Below are 17,911 nucleotides of genomic sequence, written 5' to 3'. Positions count from 1 at the left end.
ATACTAAGTGCCCACGATTTTGTTTATTAATTATTTTAAAGCAAAATATGGAAGTACTCTAAAAAGAATGCTTGCAAAAGGTGATGCTGGGAACTGCTGTTCTTAAAAATGCATTATCCGAGTATTTAATACGATTTATACAGTTAATTTTCTATACTGCATACATATAAGGTGTTTAAATAAATAAACTAAATAATGAACATTTTGCATTCGGTAACCAATAATGCACGTGTGTGTATTATTGGTTGCCGGATAAGGACTAATAACCATGACAAGGGCTACAATGACGTCACAAAGCGAGTAGTTTTCGCATGCACCTGGCGGACACTTTTGGCTGAATGAGCAGTCCTATTAGGTTAACTGTTCTTGGATAGAGGTGAGCCAGTTTTGAAAAACAAAACAAAGATTAGCATGTTACCCTCCGGTATCTGTTAAATTTGACATTCAGTAATAAACAATTAAAAAATTGGTCAGTTGGCAAATTTTGGCGTTTCTTTTTATAATTTTACATAAGGGTACCCTATCCTTTCAGCCACCAAAGAAATAAATTCTAGTCTAGAAACTTATTTACACAACTTACTGAATATCAAAATATATTGTGCATAATATTTTTTGTTTATGCATTTCTTCATACCTAAGGTTTCTGGTAAAATTTAATAGCTTATTAATACAACAGGGGGCCTTATTTTTTAAGAAATTATAAACTAAGTAGAGAAATTAAAGAGAAAAAATGTGTAGGAATGATTTATAATAATGATAATATATGATCGGTAAATGGAATAGTTATTTATAATTGGCATCACGAAAGACAATAATGTTTTACAACAAAAATTACTTTTTTTAAACTATTAATTTATTTAAAATATATAACTAAATGTATTAGTACTAGATATACCGGATGCGTCTCAAAAGTGGCTCACCCCTATAACTTATAAATTACCCCTATATGACATAAATTAGGATTGATTGACGTATTCAATTGTTTTTAGTCACTTCCTTTTTTACCGGAAATTACTACAACTTTTGATTTTTAAATGACACCCTCGGTATATTTCTACATTATTCGATAGAAAATGACACTCTGAATAAAATTATATATCATATGAATAGAATGACATATCATATAATATGTCAACTTTTGACATTTTTGCATATGGTTTATTTGAAGTTGTAACATGAGATTCATAACGACGATTTGACTCGAAATACCAAGTGTGTGGTATCAAATTATTCGTAAAAAATTGCTTTTTCCAAATATGCTAATGAGCCACCCTCGATCCATTTGAAAAAAACTGAGATATCATTAAAAATGCGACTTGGGTTTCTTTTAACCGCGCGGCCGGTACAAAACACTAAAAACATTAGACGATCAAATCTTATTTTTCTAACGCTCCTTGATTAAAAATTATTGTTTTTAACACATCCATAGCACTCCAGATTGAAATTTAAAATACAATTTGTTTGTGAGCGAATATGTCAAAAGTTGACATATTATGATATGTCATTTGATTCAGAGTGTTATTTTCTATCGAATAAAAATCAAAAGTTGTAGTCATTTTCGGTGAAACAGGAAGTGACCGAAAACAATTGAATACGTTAATAAATCTTAATTTATGTCATGTACTAACATATCAAATCTCATTTTTTATCTGAGAAAATAAAAAAGTTATAGGGGTGAGACCTCGGGTGAGACACTTTTGAGACGCAGCTGGTATATTTAAGTGTTTAGCAGTCTGTTATTTTTGCTTTTACCACGAGAATTGGTTATTATTTAAAAACGATGAAGATTTTCTCTTTATTTACATGTGCGAAAATTAAGAAAAACAACCATAACTTTTTCAAAATTCCACGAATAAATCCACTTTTTAGCCATTTACCTACTTCAAATATCAAATTTGCTTGTTAGTCAGATTCTGGCAAAAGTCAAATACAATAATAAAGAAAATCATACGATTTAGAGTTTTACCTGTGACCCTGTAAATAGTGTCCAAAAAAAATAGAATGAATAACATATTTTAAAAATGCTGATTGAGTAAATTCTTATAGTTCTTGGTCTCTAGCTTTACACTAGAGTGCCCACAATAGTATATAGCATTTTATAGAAACTCTTTAAATGATTATATTTTTTTTCTTTTTAGGGACCCTATCCTGCATTTCTGATGGAATGCAATATGGATGGACCGCACCGATCATTCCCAGGCTTCTGGCCCCAGACAGTCCCATTGTCGTGACCGAGAAGCAAGCGGAATGGCTCGAAACCATCCTCATGCTGGGAGCATGCTGCGGCCTTCCATTAACCATGTACCTCGTGGACAAGATAGGCCGCAAAGGTTCCCTCATCGGCTCTTCCACCACCACCTTAATTGCGTGGATAATTATAGCCTTCGCGCCCAGCATAGAATACATATACGTAGCTAGATTCTTCGCTGGAATAGCTGGAGATACGGCGTTTGTAGCGGCACCCATGTACATAGCCGAAATGGCCGATCAAAAAATTCGCGGATTTCTTTCAAGTATAATTTATATAATGATGTTAACCGGAGTACTTCTAGTCTATTGCGTAGCACCCTTCGTACCCATATGGGTTCCGTGTGTTATAGGAATTTGTTTCAATGCCATTACTTTAACGAGTTTTCCGCTTATGCCAGATTCACCTTACTATTTGTTGTATAAAGACAAGCCTGAACAAGCTAGAAAATCATTAACACAACTTCGTCCTAACGGTAATACCGACGCAGAACTTAAAGAAATAGCGGCAGCAATTCAAAGACAAAAAAGCGAAAAAGGGCGACCTCAAGATTTGATTTTAGTAAAGAGTAACAGAAAAGCTTTAATGATAATGGTGTGGCTAAACGGGTCTCAACATATGAGTAGTATTTCAGTGATGCTGATGAATCTCCATTCCATATTGGAAGAGGCGGGAGCAGTGCACATATCATCATCAACCGCCGCTATAATATTCTCGGCCTTAATGTTTTGCGCCGCCATGTCAGCGTCCTTAGCTATAGATAATTTCGGCAGACGCGTTCTTTTAGTCACATCCGGTATATTTGCCGGGCTTAGTTTAGGTGTGATAGCTGTCTATTTTACTTTAAAAAATCAGGGTTACGACGTTCTGCCCTTTAGTTGGGCGGTTCCGATCGCGGTGATGTTCTACGCGGCCGCTTTCAAATTCGGAATTGGCTTAGTTCCGATCGTTCTCACGGCGGAGCTGTTTCCCGCCAAAATGAAAGCCATCGGAATGACTATTTCCGATGCTTGTTACGTCGGCTTTTCCGTTATCTCGTTGCAACTTTACCACCAATTGAAAAACCGTTTTGGCATTCACGTGCCGTTTTATATTTTCGCAGTGTGGTGTTTCTGCACCGTCGCGTTCACTTTGCTATTCATTCCCGAGACAAAAGGAAAAACTCTGGAAGAAATTCAGTTTATATTAAAGGGAGAGCATCAGGAAACGAGACGGGAATTGAATAATTCCGAGTCGTATGGTAACGAGGGTTACGAATCGTAACTTCATTTACGTCTTTAAAGTATTTTTGTTTTATCTATAAGTATTTATGTAGTATAATATCAAAGTTTATATTTATATAAATAAAATAATACTATTTACTGTTGCTTTAATTTATATTGTAAGAAAACCATCAATCCTTTGTTAAGTCAGGAGGCTTTAGGTTAACTATATCATAGGTATTACTACAGAAAGAATATTTATTTTTTATGAGATAAAACCATTATAAATGTAATAATTACATTGATCATAGTTCAATAATTTTTATTATAAATTATATATTTAATGTACAATAAATTATGTTATGGATTGTAATATTATTTTACATAAAATCTTGCCTAGTTTACCAACTGTAATATGTAATATTTAACAAAAAAATGTAGTATACTTCTAGATAATATTCCTAATTATTAACATATTTAATCAAATCAGATATTAATCCAATTATAACAATTTCTATTAAATTTGTATAGTTAGTTGTGTTCACTAATAACAATATCAGTATTTTTATAATATTCGTATCATGATAATTATATCTACTTTGAAAAAATATAAAAGTATTTTGTCTGAAAAAAAAATACCTTCGTTACTAATCTGCTAAAATACTATTAATAAGAATTTAAATGATTTAAAAAAATTAATAACACAAACAAATAGGTACGATGATAAATAATTTGTTGGCAATACTTAGCTAAAAATAATACAAAGCTACTTAAGGATAAACTTGTGTCAAAAGCTCTAAAGTAGTGATGAAAAAATGGAAGTCCAAGACCATGTGAGTCTTATATTTTTTTAATAGATTTATTACTAAATGCACTTTCTATATAGAAAATCTTTACATAAATAGTATTTCAGTATTTTTACGCAAATAAAACTTTAAAGAAAGAAATTATTATAATATTTTGTCGTACGAAATTTTTTATTTCTCAATATAATATTTTGAATCAGAATTTTTTTTTTGAATTTTAATTTTATGCAATGGTCGGGAAACCACTATCTATAATATATTAAAACAATACTTTTGAACAAATAAGTTATTTTTTATATCACCCACTAAACGTAAGAAAAAGGAAGACCGCAAGTTTTGGCCGTGCGGAATTGCAGAAGTCTTTCATCTTGGGCTGATCGGTTTTGCACAAAGACCAGTCTCCCTCATCGCTACTCTAAAGACACAGTATAATGAGATCCCATTTTTACAATTTGTTTATTTAAACATATTTTTATTTACCAAATATGCACTTCATTTTTGATATACTAAAGTTTTGATATATAGAACACATTTATATAATTAAGATGTTTTTTTTTATATTATTCTAGGTAAAAAAAACATTAAATCGCCACAATAACGGTGCTAACAGGAATACTTCTAGTCTATTGCGTAGCACCTTTTGTACCTAATTGGATCCCGTGTGTTATAGGAATTTGTATCAATGCCATTACTTTAACGAGTTTTCCGTTCATGTCAGATTCACCTTACTATTTTTTTGTATAAAGACAAGTCTGAATAAGCTAGAAAATCATTAACTCAAGTTCGTCCTAACGGTAATACCGACGCAGAACTTAAAAAAATAGCCGCAGCAATTCAAAGACAAAAAAGCGAAAAAGGGCGACCTCAAGACTTGATTTTAGTAAAGAGCAACAGAAAAGTTTTGATGATAATGGTATGGCTCAACGGGTCCCAGCATATGAGTAGTATTTCGGTGATATTGATGAATCTCCATTCAATATTGGAAGAGGCGGAAGCAGTGCACATATCATCATCAACCGCCGCTATAATATTCTCGGCCTTAATGTATTGCGCTGCCATGTCAGCGTCCTTAGCCATAGATAATTTCGGCAGACGCGTTCTTCTAGTCACATCCGGTATATTTGCCGGTCCTAGTTTAGGCGTGATAGCTGTCTATTTTACTTAAAAAAATCAGGGTTACGACGTTCTGCCAGTTAGTTGGGCGGTTCCGATCGCGGTGATGTTCTACGCGGCCGCTTTCAAATTCGGAATTGGCTTAGTTCCGATCGTTCTCACGGCGGAGCTGTTTCCCGCCAAAATGAAAGCCATCGGAATGACTATTTCCGATGCTTGTTACGTCGGCTTTTCCGTTATCTCGCTGCAACTTTACCACCAATTGAAAAACCGTTTTGGCATTCACGTGCCGTTTTATATTTTCGCAGTGTGGTGTTTCTGCACCGTCGCGTTCACTTTGCTATTCATTCCCGAGACAAAAGGAAAAACTCTGGAAGAAATTCAGTTTATATTAAAGGGGGAGCATCAGGAAACGAGACGGGAATTGAATAATTCCGAGTCGTATGGTAACGAGGGTTACGAATCGTAACTTTTTTTACGTCTTTAAAGTATTTTTGTTTTATCTATAAGTATTTATGTAGTATAATATCAAAGTTTATATTTATATAAATAAAATAATACTATTTACTGTTGCTTTAATTTATATTGTAAGAAAACCATCAATCCTTTGTTAAGTCAGGAGGCTTTAGGTTAACTATATCATAGGTATTACTACAGAAAGAATATTTATTTTTTATGAGATAAAACCATTATAAATGTAATAATTACATTGATCATAGTTCAATAATTTTTATTATAAATTATATATTTAATGTATAATAAATTATGTTATGGACTGTAATATTATTTTACATAAAATCTTGCCTAGTTTACCAACTATAATATGTAATATTTAACAAAAAAATGTAGTATACTTCTAGATAATATTCCTAATTATTAACATATTTAATCAAATCAGATATTAATCCAATTATAACAATTTCTATTAAATTTGTATAGTTAGTTGTGTTCACTAATAACAATATCAGTATTTTTATAATATTCGTATCATAATAATTATATCTACGTTGAAAAAATATAAAAGTATTTTGTCTGAAAAAAAATACCTTCGTTTCTAATCTGCTAAAATACTATTAATAACAATTTAAATGATTTAAAAAAATTAATAACGCAAACAAATAGGTACGATGATAAATAATTTGTTGGCAATACTTAGCTAAAAATAATACAAAGCTACTTAAGGTTAAACTTGTGTAGTGATGAAAAAATGCAAGTCCAAGACCATGTGAGTCTTATATCTTTTTAATAGATTTATTACTAAATGCACTTTCTACATAGAAAATCTTTACATAAATAGTATTTCAGTATTTTTACGCAAATAAAACTTTAAAGAAAGAAATTATTATATTATTTTGTCGTGCGAAATTTTTCATTTCTCAATATAATATTTTGAATCAGCAATTCTATTTTTGAATTTTAATTTTATGCAATGGTCGGGAAACCACTATCTATAATATATTAAAACAATACTTTTAAACAAATAAGTTATTTTTTATATCACACACTAAACGTAAAAAAATGGAAGACCGCAAGTTTTGGCTGTGCGGAATTGCAGAAGTCTTTCATCTTGCGCTGATCGGTTTTGCACAAAGACCAGTCTCCCTCATCGCTACTCTAAAGACACAGTATAATGAGATCCCATTTTTTTACAATTTGTTTATTTAAAACTATTTTTATTTGCCAAAAATGCACTTAATTTTTGATATATTAAAGTTTTGATATATAGAACACATTTATATAATTAAGATGTTTTTTTTATATTATTCTAGGTAAAATAAAACATTAAATCACCCCAATAACCCACAATAATAAAGCCATCGGAATGACTATTTCCGATGCTTGTTACGTCGGCTTTTCCGTTATCTCGCTGCAACTTTTTGACCACCATTGATTTTGAACCACCAATTGAAAACCCGTTTCGGCATTCACGTGCCGTTTTACATTTTCGCAGTGTGGTGTTTCTGCACCGTCGCGTTCACTTTGCTATTCATTCCCGAGACAAATGGAAAAACTCTGGAAGAAATTCAGTTTATATTAAAGGGGGAGCATCAGGAAACGAGACGGGAATTGAATAATTCCGAGTCGTATGGTAACGAGGGTTACGAATCGTAACTTCTTTTACGTCTTTAAAGTATTTTTGTTTTATCTATAAGTATTTATGTAGTATAATATCAAAGTATATATTTATATTAAAAAAAATAATACTATTTACTGTGGCTTTAATTTATATAGTAAGAAAACCATCAATCCTTTGTTAAGCCATGGGGCTTTAGGTTAACTATATCATAGGTATAGTATATACTACAGAAAGCATATTTTAAAACCATTATAAATGTAATGATTACATTGATCGTAGTTCAAGAACTTTTATTATAACTGTTGTATTTAATGTATAATAAATTATGTTGTGGATTGTAAGATTATTTTACATAAAATCTTGCCTAGTTAACCAACTATAATACAATACACCGCTACAAAAACCCCTTAAAATATTGATGTATTTTAAAGTTTAAAATATTTTGTTCTGGTGGACCGATTTTGATGATTTTTTAAGAAATTTGTAGCTAAATTATTTGACATTTTAGTATCTCTTTCTAAATTAAAAATGAAAGTTTCCATGTGTGAATTATAGGGAGGAAAGCAAAATATTGATATTTTGGTGAAAGTTTGAAACACCCTGTGCACTATATTATCAAAGCAAACAATTTAAAAATATTTATTATATTTTATCATCTAGGTACGTCTATTCCCGATAGTTTGTTTTTTGATTCATCTCAATTGCTTTATTTATAATGAAGATATTCGCTTTTGAATAAAAGAATAACAATTTATTTGTATTATATGTATATGTATTTTGGGTCATCATCAACACACTTATAAAATAGTGTTTATTTTTCTTTGTAATGTAACTGTCATTTGAGAGTCATATTATTCTTGTTTATTGACATTTACTCTAGTAATGGTGGGTTTAAGTTTTGAAGTATCAGCTATTGCTGCTTTAATTGACCATGGTTAGATATCAACTTAAGGTACAAATTGCTTCATGCTGATGAGTCTATGTAATATTTAACCAGAAAATGTAGTATACTTGTAGATAATATTCCTAGTTAATATATTTAATCAAATCAGATTTTAATCTAATTATATCAATTTCAATTAAATTTGGATAGCCTTGTTTTAACTGATAAAATTTTTGTAATTAATTTATATATCTATTTTTAGTTATGTTCATTAATAACAATATCAGTATTTTTTATAATATTCGTACCACAATTATCTACCATAATTATCTAGATACTTTGAAAAATATATAAATATATTTGGTCTCAAAAAACTACATTCGCTTCTAATCTGCTAAAATACTACTATTAACGATTTAATTGATTTAAAATCAATTAATAATACAAACAAATAGCCAATAAGTATGATAATAAATAATTTATTGGTAATACTTAACTTAAAATAATATAAAGCTACTTAAGGGTACTTGTGTAAAAAGCTCTAAAGTAGTGATGAGAAAATTCAATTTCAAGACCATGGGAGTCTTGGATGTATTTTAAAGTTTAATAAATTTTGTTCTAGTAATCTAGTATATTTTGATAATTTTTTAAGAAATATGTAGCTTTATTATTTGACATTTTAGGATCTCTTTCCAAATTAAAAATGGAAGTTTCCATCTGTAAATTATACGAGGGAAAACAAAATGTTGATATTTTGTTGAAAGTTTGAAAAACCCTGTGGAATTTGTTAAGACAGCAGGGAATTTAAAAATTATTTTATCATCTATGTACTTACATCCTCATTAATTTATTTTCTTTTGGTTAGAATTTCAATAGCTTTATTTTTGTTTAGACTCTTTAGAGATCGTGAAATGACATAGTCTGACATATAATTTTTCGGAAAAAATTTTTCCCCCTTTTTCGCCCCGACCTATTGTCCATGATCCTCTCACTGAAAAAAATGATCTCTCAGTCGAAATGAATATGACTTTGACCCAAAAGATTGGCGCTTTTCAATAGGGCCAAGAACGACGTTTCTTTACCCAAAGCATTAACTCTCTTTTCTTAAGCTTTAAAAAATTACTTTAGAAAATAGAAGAATCTATCTGTCCAAAGTATTTCACTCTTGACCCAAAATTAATATGCAAAGAAGTTCTTGCTACAAGAACAATAGTCACTTTGATTCATGCAAAAATTCTTGATTGAAAAGGGACACTTTCCTTAAACCAATAGCGAATACCATTGACTCAACTAAAATTTATTTTGATCTAAGAGAAGTCTATACATCATATATACAGGCATACAGACATACAGGCATATTACGAGGTATATTATTTTCTGATAAATTTAGGTTTTCCTAGTCTGTAGTAAGTAAAGTGATATTATTTTCTTCGATAGTAGGTAGTTATTTCTGCTTCTTCACTCCTTGGTATTTTTTGGGGTGGTTCATCACTCTACAAATTACAAAAAAATGTTACATCACTATTAATCAAAGTAAAGCAAACAAATTATTAAAATTATAAGCTTTGGTCACATTTTGAATTTTTTAATACGACGACTTGAAATTCTAAAATTTTTGTAATTGTTTGCATAAAAAAATCGATACCTATATTCTTATTCTATCTATAGTCAGGCATGTATTATCTAAACAGGTGCATTAGGTCTCTTACCTTCAAATAAAGCAAATAAATGCTCTAATTTCCATTTTTTCAGAAACTCATTTAAAGAATCCATATATCCTAAAATTTGTCCATAAAAAATGACAATACATGTTAATAACGATCACTAATTTGTTATATGATATGCGTTTAAAAAGCAAATTATGCAAAATTCCAAGTGGAAAACTCCAAGCAACAAAACCCATACGTAATATGATGTGCGACCTATCAAATGCGACGTGAGACTGATTGGACTGTCGACTGATTATATATAACATTCTTCGTCATCGTCTTTGCGTGTCGTTATTATTTTTCATCAAAAGAGTATTTAGCTATTAGAAAAATGGCCATGTTTCTTGAATGAAGTACTTATTAGCGTATTTTTGTTATTATCTTAAAACAAAGTAACTTGCACTTGGTTGAATGAAAATAGATTCAAGAGAAATTTTCGAATTTTTCAAGAGAACAAGTTTTCTTGAGTTAAGAGAGTTTTTCTTCAGGGAACATATTTTCTTTTACGCTAAAATAAATTCTCTTGCCACTAATTTTTTTTTTCAAGAACGATGACGACTTTAGTTCAAGTCCATCTTTTTTATCAGTGCTGAAACAAAAAATTCATACGCTTATTCGAGAGTACAGCGAAAAGGAAAACAAACTCACGTTTGTATGGGTCCCAGCCACACTAATATACTTGGCAACACAATGGCAGATGAAGCTGCTCAGCCAGCTGCTAGAAGAGATACCATTAATTTCCCTTATATTAATAAATATGATCTTAAAGTACTACTGCATAAAAGAATAGAGAGGGAATGGCAGGATGAGTGGGCAGGTAAACCTTCAAAACTTTGCGTAATAAAACAGAATCTGTCAACCCCATCCTTACGCCTTGCACTAGGACGAGCGGATGAATCCAGAGTGCATCGTCTTCGTATTGGGCATACTGCGGTGACTCATACATATCTGCTTAACAGAGAAATACCTCAAATGTGCATAGTCTGTGATGTTGAGTTGACAGTAACTCACATTATATGTGAATGTCCTCAATATATGGTAGAAAGAAACAGATTCGATATACATGGTGAAATCCGTGAAAATTTAACTGAGAAGGAAAAAATTTAAAATATTTTGAAATTTATGAAAGATGTTAATATATACCACCAACTGTGATACTCGCCTGTGATACTCTATCCAACTGTGATACGGTGATGTAAATAACATTTTTCTTGTTGTTTGTTTTTTGTTTCTCTATTTTTTTTGTGTTTAGTTATTTTGATCTTTTTGTCACTCAACTTGAAAGGTTTATGTCAATGTAGATTTTTTAAATTTTGAATTGTCCTTGTAAGAGTAAACCGCCTTTTAGTACTGGTCAACAGACCTAGTAAGTTATGGTCCTGAAGCTGGTCATCTTGACATAAGATTTGCTTTGTTCAATCTTCTTCCTACGTTTCTTAGCGATAAACTTACAAAAAGACGATCGTCTCGATTCGAAGTTCTCATACGAAGGTCCCTGGACGTCCAGCATATGAACTTATCTCAAGAATGTGACTGCACTGTACTTTGTACACACCTAAATCTGTTAGCGACATAATGTTGATCTCCATCATCCTTCAATATTAAAGCAACTAGATATATCGAATACAACTTCTGGACCTAAAACCATCCCTGCTCGAGTAACTGTACAACTGGACAGGGTGGGTCAAATTCGACGCTTTTAAATGGAAACACCCTTTTCTATAGGAGATAGACAAAAACTAATATCGGTGTCTAGAGCTCAATTTTTGTCAAAAACATGATGGTGAAAACCGCATATCGATATCTGTTACCGTTTCGGAGTTACGGGGTGTTTTTCAAAAATATGCATTTTTAACAAATCGCTGTAACTTTTTTGCTATGGAAAATTTTGTATTTCTATAAAAACATTTCCAAAGCACCTTTTTACGTAGAATTTAATGGTTTAAGTATAATTTTTTTAAAATTAATAATTTAAGAATTATCAACAGAAAATTTGATTTTTTATATGGGACACCCTGTACATTTTTAATTTATTGAAAAGAATTTAAAATTACCTTTTCAAAAATATAACACACTTGATATTTTGCTCGATTCCTCTTCGAGATATAGAGTATATAAAAATTCGCCCGCTTTAAATAAGTAGGCTTTGAACGGCACCGGCTGTAATAAAAAAAAATTCTGTGAGCATCAATTAAAACGAAAATAATATTTGCTATGAGAGATGCAGAATTTTATAACAATTTAAAATATATGTAACCAACATCAACACATTTAAACTATATCTAATAACAATAAAAATAAATAGCAAACCAAGACATGAGATTTTGCTACATACAGATGTTCGACATATCGACCGTCTTCTGTAATGGAAAGACGGGGCAGTTTTTGAATATTTGTCGCGGAATTCATCTCAGTGGGGTGAAAGATACCTTCTCATAACTGCTATTTCTAATTCTTGTCTAGATTATACGGAAGAATAAGGAACCTTTATTCTTCCGCAAATATATCCATACGATTAGATTCATGGGCACTAAGTCAGGCGGCCACGACGGCCAACGGATGGGATCTTGGTTAGCTATTCAATTATTCTTGAAATTGGCTGCAAAAATTTGCTGATTACTTCAGCGTTCAGAGGCGGTGCGTCGTCTTGCTGAAAAATATGTTTTCGACTTCCATTAAGGGCATATCATCAATAAGGGGTCCAAAGCCTACTAGTTAAAAGTGGCGAACTTTAAAAAATTCAGTATTTCGAAGGGGATTATAACAAAATATCAAGTGTGCTATATTTTTGGAAAGGTAATTTTAAATTCTTTTCAGTTAATTAAAAATATAGAGGGTGTCACAAATAAAGAAACAATTTTTCTGTTGATAACTCTTGAATTATTAATTTTAAAAAAATTATACTTAAACCATTAAATTCTACGTAAATAGGTGCTTTGGAAATGTTTTTATAGAAATACAAAATTTTCCATAGCAAAAAAGTTACAGCGATTTGTTAAAAATGCACATTTTTGAAAAACACCCCGTAACTCCGAAACGGTAACCGATATTGATGTGGGATTTTCACTATCATGTTTTTGATGAAAATTGAGCTCCAGACACCGATATTAGTTTTCGTCTATCTCCTATAGAAAAGGGTGTTTCCATTTAAAAGCGTCGAATTTAACCCACCCTGTACAACAGCCAACAGACAATAATAATATGATTTTTTAATAACAGAGACATTACATAAATCATAAACACTATTTTATAGATCTGTTGACGAAAAGTAAAGGCATGGTTCTAATGTAAAAATTAAGACAAAATGTTAGTGTCTTCTTCAAGAGCGAATATCTCCAAAAATGATAAGACTATTGAGATGAGTCAAAAAATAGCCTATCGAGAAAAGATGCACCTAGATGATCAAATGATTTTAAATTTTTTTGGTTTTTTAGTATATTCCACAGGGCTTTCCAGACTTTCACCGAATAACAACATTTTGTTTTCTTTCGTATAATTGACAGATGCGAACTTTTATTTTTAATTTAGAAAGAGATACTAAAAACTCAAATAATTTAACTATACAAACTGCTGAAAAGATCAGCAAAATCGGTCTACTAGAACACAATTATACACTCAGATACAAAAAAAAGCAACGGAGAAAATTTTGGTCAAATTTAAAGTGTGTAAAAAAAATATTTTTGTTATTTTTAGCCCTATTTTCACGAATTTTTTAGCAAGCTGTATATAATTATATCACCTTTTGTTCGTAAACTCAGTTTTCTATAATATTTAGTATTTAGCATATTATACAGGGATAATCGAGGGGTTGTTTTTTACCTTAATTTTAAAACACCCTGTGCAATAATTTCATGTGTAAATTTCCCTAAAATATAATTTTACGGTCAGAACCATGTCTTCTGTGCATTTTGTTAGGTTAGGTTAGGTTAGGCATTTTGTTTTTTGGAACATGTCAATACATGCCTTGCTTAATTTTTAAAGCGTAGTTTACACGGGCAAGTAAATTATCGCAAGTATATGTTTGAGAGCACTTCTACCAAACTTGCATAATGTAAACAGTATCCGAAAGCACTCTCCCAGCAAGTCACAAAACTGGCGGGGAAGTGGTTGCGGCGAAAGACGCTTGCAAGTGTAAACAGGTTGGGATAGTGCTTTGGCAAGTTAAAATTTATTTCCGTCTTGTTGAAAGTTCTTGGTGCAAGTGATTTTCGAAGGCGAGTTAAATAACGATATTAAAATAATATTCTGTAAACTTTGTTAAAATGGAGAAACGTATGTGGTCGAAAGAAGATACCATCACTTTAATTAATATATTTGAAGAATTTCCGGAAATGTGGCATATCCAATTTTGACATTTTATTGACTATATCCAATTTCGAAATTAGTTGTAGTAAAAAGTTAAAATCGACTTCTGACATTCGCAGAAAACTGTTTAAATGCTTTGGGTCTTCATTTCTTAATTCTTTTAATAACATCGCGTAAGCTCCAAGACTAGGCCTTCTTCTCAATCCATTCTTTAACCCATATTCTTTTTCTAAATTTTCTTGACTGTTTGCCTAAATTGCAACAAGAAGAGCAGTGGCTGCAGCTCTCTTTTTACCGCGCGACATTTTTCTACTAAACAATATATACCTACTTGTGCAATATACACCATACCGTGTATACGTGCATGCAATTTCTTGCTCAAAGCATATGCCTAGAAAGTACTTGTTGCAAGAAATTGCTTTAAAATTTGCTTAAATGTAAACACTATCGCAAGTTACTCTAGCAAGTTCTATCTCAATTTTCTATCCCGTGTAAACTACGCTTTAAGAGTGAAATGAGCTTGCCACCAACAATTTGCAATTTTTTCAATTATCATTTCTTTTTTGAAGTTATTTTCCAATGTGACAAGATTGTTAGATAATGTTTATTAAAACCCGGACTGTATCGTTAGTCGTTAATGTTTTTTTATTATAGTATAGAATATCCAATGCAGTGTAATATAACGTTACGACAATAGTTGCCAAAACCATCTCATCATATTAAAAAATTACATCGAAAAGTAATGATAATAAAAAAAATTGCAAATTGATCGTTATCAATTCATTTCGCTCTTAAAAATTAACCAAGGCACGTATTGACATGAATCAAAAAGCAAAATGCTCAGGAGTCATCGTTTTGACCGTAAAATTATATTTTAGGAAAATTTGCAGACGAAATTATTGCACAGGGTGTTAGGTAAAAAAACAACCCCTCGATTAACCCTGTATAATATGCCAAATACTAAAGTTTACAAAAAGCTTAGTTTACGAATTAAAGTTGATATAATTATTATATACAGCTTGCTAAATAACAGAAAGAAGGAAATAGAAAATAGGGCTAAAAATAACAAAAATATAAGAAATTTGATCAAAAATGTCTCCGTTGCTTTTTTTTGCACCTGAGTGTATAAAACTTTAAAATCCATCAACATTTTAAGGTGCGCGTTTTTCGGGCCGGTGAGTGTATTTCTGTTAAATTATATACAGGGTTCTCATCTGTTAAATTATATACATACCTTAATGACACGCTAGTATGCAAAAGGGGTGATTCTTGGGCCTATTCTGAGAGAAAAACTTCATATATTGAATATATGTATGTCCTAAACATCTTAATTTCTGAGATACAAGGTGGTAAAATTTTCTAAAAAAAAAAATTATTCACAATAACTCTGATTGTATTGTAGATATTTTTATGAAACTTAATACAGGGCTTCTATGCATCAAAATACCTTTTTTGGTGTACAGGGTGGGTCAAATTCAACGCTTTTAAATGGAAACACCCTTTTCTGTAGGAGATAGACAAAAACTAATATCGGTGTCTGGAGGTTAATTTTTGTCAAAAACATGATGGCGAAAACCGCATATCGATATCTGTTACCGTTTCGGAGTTACGGGGTGTTTTTCAAAAATATGCATTTTTAACAAATCGCTGTAACTCTTTTGCTATGGAAAATTTTGTATTTTTATGAAAACATTTCCAAAGCACCTTTTTACGTAGAATTTAATGGTTTAAGTATAATTTTTCTAAAATTAATATTTTAAGAATTATCAACAAAAAATTTGATTTTTTATATGGGGCACCCTGTATATTTTTAATTTATTGAAAAGAATTTAAAATTACTTTTCCAAAAATATAACATACTTAATATTTTGCTCGATTCCTCTTCGAGATATAGAGTATATAAAAATTCGCCCGCTTTAAATAAGTAGGCTTTGAACGGCACCGGCTGTAATGCAAAAAATTCTAGCTGTGAGCATCAATTAAAACGAAAATAATATTTGCTATGAGAGATGCAGAATTTTATAACAATTTTAAATATATTTAACCAGCATCAACACATTTAAACTATATCTAATAACAATAAAAATAAATAGCAAACCAAGACATGAGATTTTACTATAGGTGTTAAACATATCGACCGTCTTCTGTTATGGACAGACGGGGCAGTTTTTGAACATTTCTCGAGAAATTGTTTAACTCAGTGGGGGTGAAAGATACCCTCTCATAACTGCTAAGTATTTCTAATTCTTGTCTAGATTATACGGAAGAATAAGGAACCTTTATTCTTTCGCAAATATATCAATAGGATTAGATCCATGGGCACTAAGTCAGGCGGCCTCGACGGCCAATGGCTGGGACCTTGGTTAGCTATTCAAATATTCTTGAAATTGGCTGCAAAAATTTGCTAATAACTTCAGCTTTCAGAGCCGGTGCGTCGTCTTGCTGGAAAAATATGTTTTCGAGTTCCATTAGAGGTATATCATCAATAAGGGGTCCAAAGCCTACTAGTTAAAAGTGGCGAACTTTTAAAAATTCTGTATTTCGAAGAGGATTATAACAAAATATCAAGTATGCTATATTTTTGGAAAGGTAATTTTAAATTCTTTTCAGTTAATTAAAAATATAGAGGGTGTCCCAAATAAAAAATCAATTTTTCTGTTGATAACTCTTAAATTATTAATTTTAAAAAAATTATACTTAAACCATTAAATTCTACGTAAAAGGTGCTTTGGAAATGTTTTCATAGAAATACAAAATTTCCCATAGCAAAAAATACAGCGATTTGGTAAAAATGCACAGTTGTAGCATTAGAAGTTATAAAAAAAACGATGGAATGTTTTTTTATAAGAATTTTCTTTTAGAAAAAATATTAAAACAACTAATACTATGCGACGGAGCTGTTCGCCGGTGAGCAATGGGTCGTAAGCTAGTGAAAATTAAATTGTGATAATTACGTCTTTATAATATACTGGGCGCCACTCAGTTTTCCATTTACTTTCAAAAACTTCTAAGTTGAGAACTGAGAAATCAACTCAGAATATAGGTATTACTTATTTTAGGAATTACACAAATGAAACGCTGAGATAAACTAACAACTAAGTATAATTAATAATTAAATGTTAATTAGAATAAAATAAGACTATGAATAATTTGATGTTTGAAAATGTTTGTTGGTAAATAGTATGTATTAAAATAGATCACTCAAGATGGTAGTTAAATCTGCACGCTTCTGAATATTAATATTTTATTAATTATTCCGCAAAAAGTCTGGCGATCTTGGTACCAAAATATAGGGACTCTTTATATTAAAAAACCGTACTATGTATATATCAGAAATATGCATAACATGAATAAAATATTTCAAAGTGACTCTAAAGTAATAAAATATCTAATATGCCTGAAGGGCTTAAAGCATTAAAGTGAACTTAAATTATATAATAAGAAATGATCTGGCCTTTTATATCCGTTCTGGTCACAAGCTGGTTGTGGTGAACTGCTGGAACTGGATCGTGATTAAAACGTCTCCACCCAGACAGGATCGGAAAATGCTGTATATTCAGGAGATTCC

At 31.1% G+C, this 17,911-nt stretch overlaps 1 protein-coding gene and 1 pseudogene across 2 annotated transcripts in view; both read left to right on the top strand.

Moving 5' to 3' along the window:
- Positions 1–3,761, top strand: part of LOC115891777 (facilitated trehalose transporter Tret1-like) — a 50,193-nt gene extending 46,432 nt beyond the window's left edge. For both annotated transcript variants that reach the window (XM_030912336.1, XM_030912337.1), the window contains exon 2: positions 2,139–3,761. In XM_030912336.1, the coding sequence (XP_030768196.1) occupies positions 2,139–3,511 (1,373 nt within the window). In that variant the 3' untranslated portion in view covers positions 3,512–3,761. The remainder of the gene's footprint in view (positions 1–2,138) is intronic.
- A 1,080-nt stretch (positions 3,762–4,841) lies between these two features.
- On the top strand, positions 4,842–6,087 carry LOC115891771 (annotated as a pseudogene).
- Positions 6,088–17,911: the final 11,824 nt, after the last annotated feature.

The sequence above is a fragment of the Sitophilus oryzae genome, unplaced genomic scaffold (genome assembly GCF_002938485.1).
Source record: "Sitophilus oryzae breed Bouriz unplaced genomic scaffold, Soryzae_2.0 scaffold_1198_pilon_pilon, whole genome shotgun sequence".
Classification (NCBI taxonomy): Eukaryota; Metazoa; Arthropoda; class Insecta; order Coleoptera; family Curculionidae; genus Sitophilus; species Sitophilus oryzae.
The sequence above is the reverse complement of the archived record's forward strand: the minus strand, read 5'-3'. Positions and strand labels throughout refer to the sequence as shown.